The sequence below is a fragment of the Xyrauchen texanus genome, chromosome 45 (assembly GCF_025860055.1).
Source record: "Xyrauchen texanus isolate HMW12.3.18 chromosome 45, RBS_HiC_50CHRs, whole genome shotgun sequence".
NCBI lineage: Eukaryota > Metazoa > Chordata > Actinopteri > Cypriniformes > Catostomidae > Xyrauchen > Xyrauchen texanus.
This window is the reverse complement of record NC_068320.1, coordinates 21,696,862-21,710,277: the sequence shown is the minus strand read 5'-3', so window position 1 is coordinate 21,710,277 and position 13,416 is coordinate 21,696,862. Positions and strand designations below refer to the sequence as shown.

The following is a 13,416-nucleotide window of genomic DNA, read 5'->3' as shown; positions in this document are numbered from 1 at the left end:
TCTTGTTCCATGCAAGAAAGTAAAGCCTAGTGCACACTACAAGACTCAAACTCATCTCCTTTGATGTTTTGAGTCAGCAACTGGTCTGCTACTTGAAGTCTCAGATTGTGCGACGAGTATCAAACCTGCTTGAAATCTATTTAGTTTACACAGCCAGTCTACAACTGTAAGTCGTGTAGTGTGAGCATTGGCTTAATTCATATGGGTTTGGAACAACATGAGGGTGAGCCAAAGGTGACAGATGTTTCATTTTTGTGTGAAGTATCCCTTTAAGGATGTTTAGCTATTTCTAACTGGAAAACAAGACAAAAATACTAGTTTTTTGCAGTGTGCTCATTCACTCTTTCACATGGACTCTTCCTCTGCTTCCAATTTTCTGTTTTGTGTGGTTTGTTTCAAACTGTTGTGTCTCTGCTTTGATGAGACACTTTCTATAATTCCTCTCTTTTTCTATTTCTTCTCCATCGCTCACTTGCCATGTGAAGCACTCTCATGACCTAATGCATGACTCCGGCCACACCGGCTTAAAGTGGCTCAAGGTATGACACAATTAGTCTTTTCTGTTTCTTTTACAAGGAATGAGTTCAATTTACCGGTAGTCATTTTGTCAGTTATTGCTGGATTTCAGTGACCCTTTTTTCTTATTTAGATGGGGGTGTTCAGAAAATGTGGCTTTTGTTTCGATCCAAGCCAAGCTTTTCCAATAGGAAGCTTAACCACTGTCAGAGAGCAATTTTTTCACTTCCCTGAAGATGATCACTATCAGAAACTTATTTTATAGAGAAGACCTCTCTTATGTTCTTTCCATTTATATAGGGAGGTCATGCTCATTTGCGTCTGTCCATGAGGATGAATTATGCATTCATTTATCCTCTATGGAAATACTGCTTTTTACAGTTTATGGACTCCTGGAATTATGTCCACCCCCCCACCGCACCCCTCCCTCCCCCATTCATACAACATATCATTCCTATAGATGTGTAAGACGCTTCTGAAAACAGTTTGCAGATAGTAGCGACTTAGAAGAATGCATGATGATTACTATGTTATGCCAATGGTTACCATGCTACAAAAAGTAATATTAATCGTTGTCAGGGCGAGGAAGATTAGTTTCTGAAAACTGTTAAAGACAACATTAAATACTATTTAACCCTATTTATGTTCTTAATTCAAATCCCTGGATTTATTGTGCTTGATTCAACAGTACATGTTATGGTAAAGGAAAAAAAAGAAATTTTCATCAAAATACAATAACTTTTGCCATCTGAAAGGACTTTGTAAATGTAAAAAATGTAAACAAAGCCGTGTGGTTAAGGAGAATTATACCAAACATGTTTTGACCCATTCAAATCCTGATGAATAAAAGCAAGTCCCACCCTATGTTGTTTCTCACAGAATATTCTTGTTCATGCAAAAATATTATATTACAGAATTTAAATGCATCAAAAATGCAATTTCATGTTGTCTTGAATGTGTAAAGTGGGGTTCAAAAGTTGAACATTTAGAATTTTTGTAATTTAATAAAAAATAAAAAAAATCATCACTATTAAAATATTTTAGCATTACAGTTTGAATGAAAATATTAATGAAAAAATGAATTTGAATTTCAAAGTTTCTGTTTAAATCTGATGGTTTGTTATCAAAGCTTGATTTGAAAATGTTCCAAAGAGCTTTTTGTGTGCTTCAATGAGAGCAAGAAATTTGACCTTTTGTACAAGGTGTTAACATGGTCCGTTACAAATTTGCTTATTTGATTTTTGACCTAGAAATTTTGCTGAATCGTCATGTCATAACATTTACTTGTTTAAAATGTTCTGAATCCTTAAGCTTTCTATTTTCATGTTTTAATTAAATGTTAAATCCCAGATTTAAATGTGTATTCAGATTTTTGTAGCCCACTGATTAGGTTACTCCATGCCTGAACCAATCAAGACAGTGAAAATCTCAAGCCAATCATTCAGATTCACCATGCAGTTCTCACTCCATACTGCAGGGAGCAGTGTGACGGTAGAGCCCAGTAGCCCTGAGGTCTCGAGGCTGCTCAGGCCAAAAACAGACATGGAAATTAGTCAAAGAATAAATAGCTCTTACAGCTGCCGCTGCTCTTTGTCAAGTAAAGTTGTATTTGAGCCATCGACAGAAACAGCTTGGATTTTATGATAAAACTTTAGAGGGACATAAAACCTCCTCCTCTGCTAATATTCCTGACCAGCTGAGAGCCAGACACAAAGCTCGGCACCCAAAACACAGCAGGATCCAAAGACCGGCTTGTTGAAATTGGCTTTATGCTCACCGTTGTGAATGAGGCTGCTCTTTTGGCAGCCAGGGAGGAGAGAGTAAGAAGAGATGGATGAGGAGAAAGGGAGAGAGGGCAAGAGGAAAACAGCACGCTGCTGCATTAAGCATTTTTTATTAGTGTTTTGTTTCTGCTCTGAGCATCTGGCTTAGTCTTGATGTCTCTCACAGGAGGTGATTAGAAGCTTCTGAGCTCGGCACAGGCTGAGGTGAGGGCCCTGATCTAACGCCTGCTGTGATCTCATCACCTTACAGTGCACTCGCACATCAATAACACACACCGATATTAGGTCTTCCACACCCCTTTATTTAATCTTTCACTTACAAAAAAAGTACTATGATGTTAACATCACTTTTTGGACATGGTACAACATGGTCTGTAGGAGTACTATATTATTTTGGACATTACATGATTGTCATACCATGGTTTTCTTCAAAATTCTATGCAAATTCTATGAACGTACCATAGTCACCTCCATACTTTGCATTGCCATCTACACTGGTTGCCAAAAGTTTGGAATAATGTACAGATTTTGCTGTTTCGGAAGGAAACTGGTACATTAATTCACCAAAGTGGCATTCAACTGATCACAAAGTATATTCAGGACATTACTGATGTAAAAAACAGCACCATAACTATTTTAAAAAAGTCATTTTTGATCAAATCTAGACAGGCCCCATTTCCAGTAGCCATCACTCCAACACCTTATCCTTGTTTAAACATGCTAAATTGCTAATTTGATACTAGAAAATCACTTGACATTATATCAAACATAGCTGAAAGCTATTTGGTTTGTTAAATGAAGCTTAACATTGTCTTTGTGTTTGTTTTTGAGTTGCCACATACTGTAAAAAAAATCCTGTTTAATTTACAGTAAAAAAACTGGCAGCTGTGGTTGCCAGAAGTTCACTGTAAAAAATAAGGTAACCACGCTTCAGGCTTTAGGGGGTAATTTTGATGCCTGTATATTTTACGGTGAATTAACATTTATGTTATTAAATGATATAAACTTAATACTTTAACCTTCTGAAACTGTAAAAATCTGCTTTTCACTTGATAATATATTGTTACTCAACGTAGTATTTACAGAAAGGCACATGATGACATGAAGTTAATCAGTAGTGGCTCTTCAAGGAGCAATGACCAATAAACATGTAGAGACAGTGCTCAGTGTCACTCACACAAACACTAAACACATTGGAAATTAAAATAATGCAATAAACATGAAATAAACTACATTAAATATAACACAGAACACCCCAGTGTAGATAAGTGATATTAAAAATAAGAAAAAACATAACTAATCCCATAAAATATAATCAAAAATGATGGGTCATGCAGGGAATTCTGGGAACTCCAGATTATAGTTTTTTTTAAAACCATAATTTGAACAATTATTTACCATAAAAAGTACATTTACCTCTTGTTAAACATAATATAAATGTTTTACCATTAATTAAATTTACCATTAAAAATGTAATGTTTACAACATTGTACTGTATAATTACATGTAATGTCTTTTTAAATATATCATAATTTTTTTTAACCCTTTATTTTAACTTTTTTTACTGTAGCATTTTTACAGTCTTTTACCATTAAACTGGTAAGATATTACAGTACAATATTACATATTTTTTACAGTGCAGTATGCAATAGACTGGCATGTCTTAAAGTCAATATTAGGTCAAAAATGGCAAAAAAAGAAACATCTTCAGTCAATCATTGTTTTGAGGTATGAAGGTTATTCAATGCTTGAAATTGCCAAAAACCTGAAGATTTCATACAAAGTTGTCACTACTGTCTTCAAAGACAAAAGACAACTGGCTCTAACAAGGACAGAAAGAGATGTGGAAGGTCCAGATGTACAACTAAACAAGAGGATAAGTACATCAGAGTCTCTAGTTTGAGAAATAGACGCCTCACATGTCCTCCGCTGATAGCTTCATTGAATTCTACCCGCTCAACACCAGTTTCATGTACAACGGTAAAGAGAAGACTCAGGGGTTCAGGCCTTATGGGAAGAATTGCAAAGAAAAAGACACTTTTGAAACAGAAAAACAAAAAGAAAAGGTTAGAGTGGGCAAAGAAACAAAGACATTGAACAACAGATAATTAGAAAATAGTGTTATGGATCTTAACCCCATTGAGCTTTTGTTGGATCAGTTAGACTGTAAGCTGCGTGGGAAGTGCCCGACAAGACAGCCACATCTATGGCAAGTGCTACAGGAATTGTGGGGGGAAATGTCACCTGATTATCTGGAGAAACTGACAGCTAGAATGCCAAGAATTTGCAAAGCTGTCATTGCTGCACGTGGATTTTTTTCAAATTGTAATAGTAATCTTTTACGTTATTATTGTCCTGACTATACTCTGTGATCAGTTGAATGCCACTTTAATGAATAAAAGTAAATAAATAAAATTTCTTTCCATAAGAGCAAAATCTGTACATTATTCCAAACTTTTGGCCTCCAGTGTATATCATCAATGTATCATGGGAAAAAAAAAATTTTGGAAGGCAATTTCAGAAAGGATTGGTAAAAATCTGCAGCTTTTTTTTTTCTTTAATTTTGTTTACTTTTTTTTAATATACCACATTGGTTATTCCATAGAATTCTACCTTCCCTAGCAACTGTTCCAATTTGGTTGCTTAGGAGACCTGGCTGGAATCCCTCAGCACACCCTGGATTCAAACACGTGAATTCGGGGGTTGTACTCATTGTCAATACTCACTGAGCTACCCAGTCCCCCTAAGGACATGCTTATTAATATTGTGCCCTTCCCAAAACCCTTATCTAAATCTAAACAATCAATAGAGTGTGTAAACATGACAGGAAGCTGATATGTGTGACAGAAGCAAATAATTGCCGCGTATTAGATGGGAACGATGTCCAGCGATGTCATTGGCTGTGATGAAAGTCATACGAATTCATATGAGTGCAGTCGTATAATATCATACTAATTAGCCAAATTTAGAAAAGTTGTATCAATCCTTACGTTTTCGTAGTGAGAGTGTGTTGTACCACGTGACACTATCACTGTACCATGGAACCGGCACAGTACATTTTCGTAAGGTTTGCGCTAAGAACGGTATAAAAATGTACTTGTTGGCTGTAATTACAAGTGTACTACATAGTAATATTAAGCAAGCTGCTGTAGACATGCAGAGAAGAGATTTGTCATCACTCCTGTCAGTTTAACAGAGGAAACTTGTAAACACCTCTGATTTGGTCCACATGATAGCACCATAGTGCCAACTGGTATAAACTGAAAACGCCACTTGATTTTCATGGAGATTTGAAATTTTAGCTGTTTTCTGTGTTTTTTTTGTTTTTGTTTTTTAAATGTATCATCTCTTCTTCATTTCCTTTCCTTGTTCCCATTTACATTTATGCATTTGGCAGATGCTTTTATCCAAAGCGACTTACAGTGCACTTATTACAGGGACAATCCCCCCCCGGAGCAACCTGTAGTTAAGTGCCTTGCTCAAGGACACAATGGTGGTGGCCATGGGGATCGAACCAGTGACCTTCTGATTAACAGTTATGTGCTTTAGCCCACTACGCCACCACAACTAGTAATTTTACGTGGCTAGATTGCCCCTCAACACCATTTTCACCAATTTTAAGAGAATTTGATGTTCTTTTTTACTTTATGCTGATATTTTTTTTGGTGCATTGCTGTTCACCATTTTCTATCTGTCTTTTTTTCTTTTGTTCTGTTGTAGTGCAAGGAGGCAAGTATACTAATCGGCTACATTCTTTGCAATTCTTATTTCCAAGTTCCTTCCCTCATCTGAATGGGGTCTCTGTTCCAGCCTCCTCTAACCCATCTTCATTCTTTCTTTTCCCCTATTTTCCTGTTCTTTTTATCACTCTTCTCTGTAATCATTGACAGATCCTCTTCCCATCCCCAAGGCCTGATTCTGACACCCGGCTCGGGCAGTTCAGTTTTAAATGAAACCCAAAAAAAGCAATCACTGTTATCAATTCCACAGACAGTGCGTCACAACTGATGTGAGCAATTACATTGGGTCATAAAAACACTTGCAGAGGCTGAAGCTGGACTGAAAAGATCGTTTGAAGGATGTGCATCTCAAACGCTTTGATCTGTACTCTGTCTGCCTTTACCGATTCACATTCCCAGTGTGAGTCAGGAGGTACTGTTATCATCACCCAGTGAAGTGCTCAGTTTTTCACACCCAAGGTGTCATAATTCACTGCAGCATTTTTTTATGACTTGACTAACATCTGAGGTTAGTTTGTATTCCCCTGAGAAAACAAGAACTGCATGCTACCTTGCTCTTACACACATACACACACACATACCAAACCTCCATCAGAGAATGCAACACCACAAGCCAAGCAAGTCTTTGCTGAAAGCAGAGTGTTTGCATTAGTTTTAGTCTTTGTGCCTTTTCAGAGAATTTACAGGAATGGGAATCATATAGAAAATCGAATGATTCTCGTTCCATTTCCACTTATCGACTCTGGTACCGATTCCATTAATGATTCTTTTGGTACTTTATAGAAAGAACCTCATATAATTGTCCTAATACTTTACTAAACAAAAATTCTTAACAATACCAAAAAATATGTTATAATATTTACCTTTGACTTATGTTTTTCTTTTTATTAGTATTGTTTTTAAATTGTTATTAAATATATTTTTTATTTCACATTTATAGTTTGTAAATTTGTAATGCAGTCACTTTTTTTACTTTTAATTTCAGATAGAGTTGAAGTCAGAATTTTACATACACTTAGGTTGAAGTCAGTAAAACTCATTTTTTAACCACTCCACAGATTTCATATTAGCAAACTCTAGCTTTGGTAAGTCATTTAGATCATCTTCTTTGTGCTTGACACAAATAATTTTTCCAACAATTGTTTACAGACAGATTTATTTATCACTTTTACTTGACCATATTACATTTCCAGTGGGTCATAAGTTTACATACACTAAGGTTAACTGTGCCTTTAAGCAGCTTGGAAAATTCCATGCAATTAGACAATTAGCTTCTGATAGGCTAATTGGAGTCAATTGGAGGTGTACCTGTGGATATATTAAAAGGCTTACCTTCCAACTCAGTGCCTCTGCTTGACACAATGGGAAAATCAAACAAAATCAGTCAAGACTTCAGGGGGAAAAAATGTGGACTTCCACAAGTAGCAAGAGCAATTTCCAACTCCTGAAGGTACCACATTCACCTGTACAAACAATAGTACGCAAGTTTAAACAACATGGGACCACGCAGCCATAAAACCGCTCAGGATGGAAACACAATCTGTCTCCTAGAGATGAACGTAGTTTTGTGCGAAAAGTACAAATCAATCTCAGAACAACAGCAATGGACCTTGTGAAAATGCTGGAGGAAACAGGTAGACATGTATCTATATCCACAGTAAAACATGCCCTATATCGACATAACCTGAAAGGCTGCTCAGCAAGGACGAAGCCACTCCTCCAAAACAGTTTTAAAAAAGCCAGACTGTAGTTTGCAAGTGCACATGGGGACAAAGATTTTACTTTCTGGAGAAATATCCTCTGGTCTGATGAATCAAAAATGGAACTGTTTGGCCATAATGACCATTGTTATGGTTGGAGGAAAAAGGGTGAAGCTTGCAAACCGAAGAATATCATCCCAACCATGAAGCATGGGGGGTGGCAGCATCATGTCTTGGGGGTGCTTTGCTGCAGGAGGGACTGGTGCACTTCACAAAATTGATGGAATCATGAGGAAAAAAAATTATGTGGAAATATAGAAGCAACATCTCAAGACGTCAGCCATGAAGTTAAAGCATTGATTGGTTTTCCAAATGGACAATGACCCCAAGCATACCTCCAAAGTTGTGGCAAAATGGCTTAAGGACAACAAAGTCAAGGTATTGGAGTGGCCATCACAAAGCCCTGACCTCAATCCAATAGAAAATTTGTGGACAGAACTGAAAAACGTGAGTAAGGAGGCCTTACACCAGTTCTGTCTGGAGGAATGGGCAAAAATTCCAGCAACGTATAGTGAGAAGCTTGTGGAAGGTTACCCAAAACGTTTGACTCAAGTTAAACAATTTAAAGGCCATGCGACCAAATACTAACAAAGTGTATGTAAACTTCTGACCCACTGGGAATGTGATAAAAGAAATAAAAGCTGAAATAAGTAATTCTCTCTACTATTATTATGACATTTCACATTCTTAACATAAAGTAGTGATCCTAACTGTCCTAAGACAGGGAATTTCTTCTATGAATAAATGTCAGGAATTGTGAAAAACTGAGTTTAAATGTGTTTGGCTAAGGTGTATGTAAACTTCTGACTTCAGCTGTATGTGAAGTTCTTTGAGCTGCATTTGATGTATGAAATGTGCTAAACAAATAAAATACATATTTATTATATATTATCACTTTTAAAATTATTATTTGTTTATTAAAATATAATTTTTTTAGAACATTTTGATCAATCTGTTTAAAAGAATGGTCTCAAAATAGTAATGCGAATTGGACATCACTTGTCGCACTATTTGTTTTAGCATGCAGAGTAAACGAGGATTACACAATAGAACGATGTGTTGCCTATTTATTGTCTGTATATAATTATGCTGCACCATGTCTTTATCTCTCCTCATGTTAATTTCAGACTGCAAACTCGTACACATATAAATAAATAAAAGTCATTTGCTTAAAGATTTTTAACAACATGGAACTGTTTCTGAATAAATAAGGCTCTTGTTTCTGAACCATAGAGGACAAGGTATCATAGTTTCTGTAATTCTTTATACATGGGTGTGCAAATTTTTTGTGTGTGTGTGATTTGACTTTCTCTTCATCTGCCAGGTGGTTTGTAAGACATTTAAACTCTCTTAATTATCTCTAAATGCATGACTTAACTCAACGGCTTTGCAAATTTGGCTCCAGGCAGCGTTTACTAAATACTTTTACAGTAAAACAGACCAAGTGCACTATAAATTCATTCAAATCCATTCGTTCCAGATGATGTTTGGTCACTGAGGATGGAGTCAGTTCACATACCTTGCCTCCAGGCATGGTGACACACTATCTGCTCGCACACATCCTGTACTGATTATTTAGCTGCTCTGCTGTCATTGTGTGTGTGCCCACTCGTGGTTGCTCAAGAATTAGTAAATTATTTTGTGTTTTTGTTGAGTAAATATGTGTTGCAGTTCTCACGGTTGAGTCTTTGCCCCCTCACCTCTCATTGGGTGCTCTGTTTTGATTGACAGCCCTATTGCCCCACCCTCACCACAGAGTAGCCACAGGCAATGAAACCAATGCTGCCTGTGTTTAAATATTTCTCAATGCTTAAACTAGGGAGCCTCAGGCTCAATTCTATATTTTCTCTCCCAAGAGGCAGAGATAAGCAGCCTTTCTGATGGCATGCAGGTTTAGCTGTTGTAACTGTGAAAACGTTTATGTCCACTCAGACTGGGGACTCTCGCCAGTTTTATTCCTCTAAGATGTGACCTGTGCTCTGAGCTTGAGTCCAAAGACTTCCCTACCTGGCTTGCAGGCAACGTGTCCTGGTCCAGTTAGGTTGCCCAGCCTGTCTCCAAATGAAATATGATTTCCTTTTCCTTGTTTTATAATTTGACGTGCACAACATCTTAACATAATCCATTCTGGTGAGCTCGCGCTGATCTGACTCTCTCGAATGGAATTTGCTGCTGGACTTCACATGCCCAGGGGAGGAACCATCATCATAAGGTGTTTCGCTCTTGTTGTACTCGTGAACCACTTGATGCTTCTCATTATCAACCTTGTGTTTGTGAGTCAATGGTACAAGTTGACAAATGAGAGCAGGGGAAGGACAGGAAAGCAGATTGCAATAAATTTGGCCATGCAAGGATTGGTAGCTTGTTCCATGTGCTTGGCTCTGTTTACATTAGGCTGATGGCTTATGACGACAGCTGGCCCACTGGTTTGAATGCTCTCACAGTCACTGCAGTACATCCGGCCACCATAGGGCAGCACTTGTGGAGGGATGTGCTCACATACACTTGGCAGTCTGTCCATAGTTTAAGCCTGCACACTGTAATTGCAACTGAACGTGAAGCTGTGATTTTTGCCTTTTGTGAGTTTTACTACTTCATATGTTTGTTAAACCAGGGATTTGCACTTGAAAAAATCAGGGATTTTGCTTCATTTGTGCTATAGACAGTGCACTATTACAACATGCTGCTACCAAATGTTCCAGTATCCAAACATTGACCACATTCTGCCAAGTTACTGACATGCTAGTAATTGCGCATTGTTCAAGCAGCCTCAGAGACATGGGTTCTGATCCCATGGAAATCAGGAAGTAATCATGTTTACTTAATCAATGATGACCATGAATCGGAGGTTGCATTTTTCCTCCACTTACTGTTAGGTTTAGGGTTGGGGTTTGGGTTTAGGTTAAGCCATATGATTAGTAAAATATGCATTTCAGTTGTTGATCATTTATAACTAAAATCAATTTACTTTACAACTCACTTTTGCTGCCACTCTGTGGACATTTCACTTGGATTCTTGAGCTCAACAACACTAACCGCTTTGGCTACTGGGGGCAGTGGTTTGAATTACGGTACACACAGAGCAATTTCTACTGAAGAACTTTCGACCTACTGTTGCTGAATTCACAGTGGTATCAGTCTGACTGGATTTACAATTGCAAAACTCCCATAGACTTAGTTTGAAGGAGGGACCCGAGTCATATCTAGAGACCAGGGTCTGTTGCCATGGTTACTAAAAGCAAAATATGATTCAACATTTTCCTTCACAAAACAGCCAGCAGTGCATATATAGAAAAAGAGTGATTATGAAGGTTTGTATTAGAGGATTTATATGTACAAAGAGGTATTTGTGGAAGGGGTGAAACAAAAGCTGATAAAAGACAGAGCAGGAAACGTTGGGTAGAAACGGAATTGACGAAGGAGACTGCACATATCGCAGAACAAGGCCTACACCGTTTCCTGTGAGTAGAGAGATTTCAGAGAGTCCAGAGGTGAACCGCAGTGGTCGCGAAGCCTGGGAGAACCGTTTTGAGCCAAGTCACTAAACCTTGCCTTCCATGGAATACATAAACCTGCCACACTGTTTGATTAATCCTCCTCATTCACTCTCTCCTGTTACTCCGAGTTTTAAACATTGTGTGGAAATGAAGGGAGAGAAGAAATGAAAAAGCATAGTAAAAAATGGACAACATCCACCTTTTTCCAAAAACAAAACAAAGCAAAATAATTTTAGGAATGTGATAAATGACAAACCTCATCATGGAGTCTTGTAGTTTACATGTGCCTGGCACTATATAAGCCTATGGACTAATCAACTGTTGTACATACACACTCTCACACAATGAGGTCTATGGGCAGCATCTGTGGCATGCTGTTGATTACCACAGAAAATAATTCTAACTTGTCCTTCAGATTGTAAAAGTGAATGGACATGTTCCAAAAACATAAAAGTGGTTACAGTAATGCACTTACAATCAGGCAAGTGTTATGCTGGGTTTAAAAGCAGCATATTTCATTACTCCAGTCTCATGAAAACATGGAATGTTTACGTTTTATAATGGTAACTCTTTCAAAACATAACACTAAAATGTGAATTAAAAAAAATAATAAAACAAACATATTTTGTGGCACTGCTAGGCTTTTATTGTACATGAATTACTTAAAATATGTTTTTCATTAGTTTTTATCCAAAATTATTGTCTGCGGTAATTGACAGCATGGAGCAGCAGTTAATAAAGCTGAAATTGTACTTAACCTAGAATATTCCTTATAAAGATCAAAGGTGAAGTATGTCATTTCCACGACACTATTGTCAAACAAACAGATAGTCCTACCCCAAAACCAATTTTGCTATTTTGATCTGTTTAAACAAACTGAATAATGTTTAAAAGTGCCACAGAGATTTTTCAGGGAAATCATCCAACAAATGTCTTACTTGAAGTGGTCTCTTTCTGCACATTAAACTGTAAAAGGAGTAAGTATTTTAACATCGAAAAAATAGCACTATTCAACTTTTATTTAACTATTTTAACTATAATTCATGTGTGCATGGATGTATTTGTTTTTGTTGACTTTAAATGTATTTTGTGGCATTACTGTCCTATTCCTTTACTCCTGTGTCCTTTCTCTTTCCTCTCACCTGCTGTCATTGTACCTGTACTGTTCATCATCCATGCGCTGTCTCTTTTCTCTTTCTCTGTAATTGTCAAATTCTTTCTCTTTAAATCTCTTGTTTGTGTATCTCTCTTCACATTTGTACTGCTTTCTCTGTGGTTTTCTCTCTTTCCGTACATCCAATTTTCTGTGCACACATCCATTTGTGTCCTGTTTGTTTCGCTCTTGGCCTGCTTGATGTTCCCATGAACATGTTTTTTTGCTTTCGGCCTCATCGGTGGAGTTTTTGTGGGATTATGTTGTTGCCCTACTGCCTTTTTGGCGTTATCGTTCATCAACACAAACATGTTTATTTGTGTGTTTGCATGGACAGATGGAGGAGCTGCTGTCCGCTATGGATAAGGTGAAGCAGGAGTTGGAGTCCATGAAAGCCAAGCTGTCGTCCACTCAGCAGTCTCTGGCAGAGAAGGAGGCCCACCTGACCACGCTGAGGGCAGAGCGCAGGAAGCACCTGGAGGAAGTGTTAGAGATGAAGTAAGATCTTTATTCCTGTCCTTCACCTTTCTTGAGCCAATACACTATTTGGTCACTTTGTTAGTCAGTGCCATCTTGAGGAAGAATGGTTTCTCCCATTTACAGGGGACATATCATGGATAAATCCTTGGTCTTTTGAAATACAACTTGGATGTACTATATAGACAAACCTTTAATATTCACATCTCAAAACTTCCTCCCCAGTCCAATGAGGCAGTCGAAACGTACTTGCATAAAACTGGACATGCAGAAGTCGGTGACATCACAACCATGAGAATATTGGCATATGACCACTCAAAATTATTATTCCTTATTCAGCAACTTGTTCCTCCATTGTTTTCACATCCGAAGAAGTTAGCCAATCATATTTGTATGGTAAATAGATTTGGGTGAATAAATAATTCACCCAAAAATCTAAATATATCATAATTTACTCACTATCTTGTTGTTCCAAACCCATGTGACTTT

At 37.5% G+C, this 13,416-nt stretch overlaps 1 protein-coding gene across 1 annotated transcript in view; it reads left to right on the top strand.

Moving 5' to 3' along the window:
* erc1b (ELKS/RAB6-interacting/CAST family member 1b) overlaps positions 1-13,416 on the top strand; it is a 259,978-nt gene that overhangs the window by 102,044 nt on the left and 144,518 nt on the right. Inside the window, exon 15 of the mRNA XM_052119037.1 lies at positions 12,788-12,948. Within this exon, the coding sequence (XP_051974997.1) occupies positions 12,788-12,948 (161 nt within the window). The remainder of the gene's footprint in view (positions 1-12,787; positions 12,949-13,416) is intronic.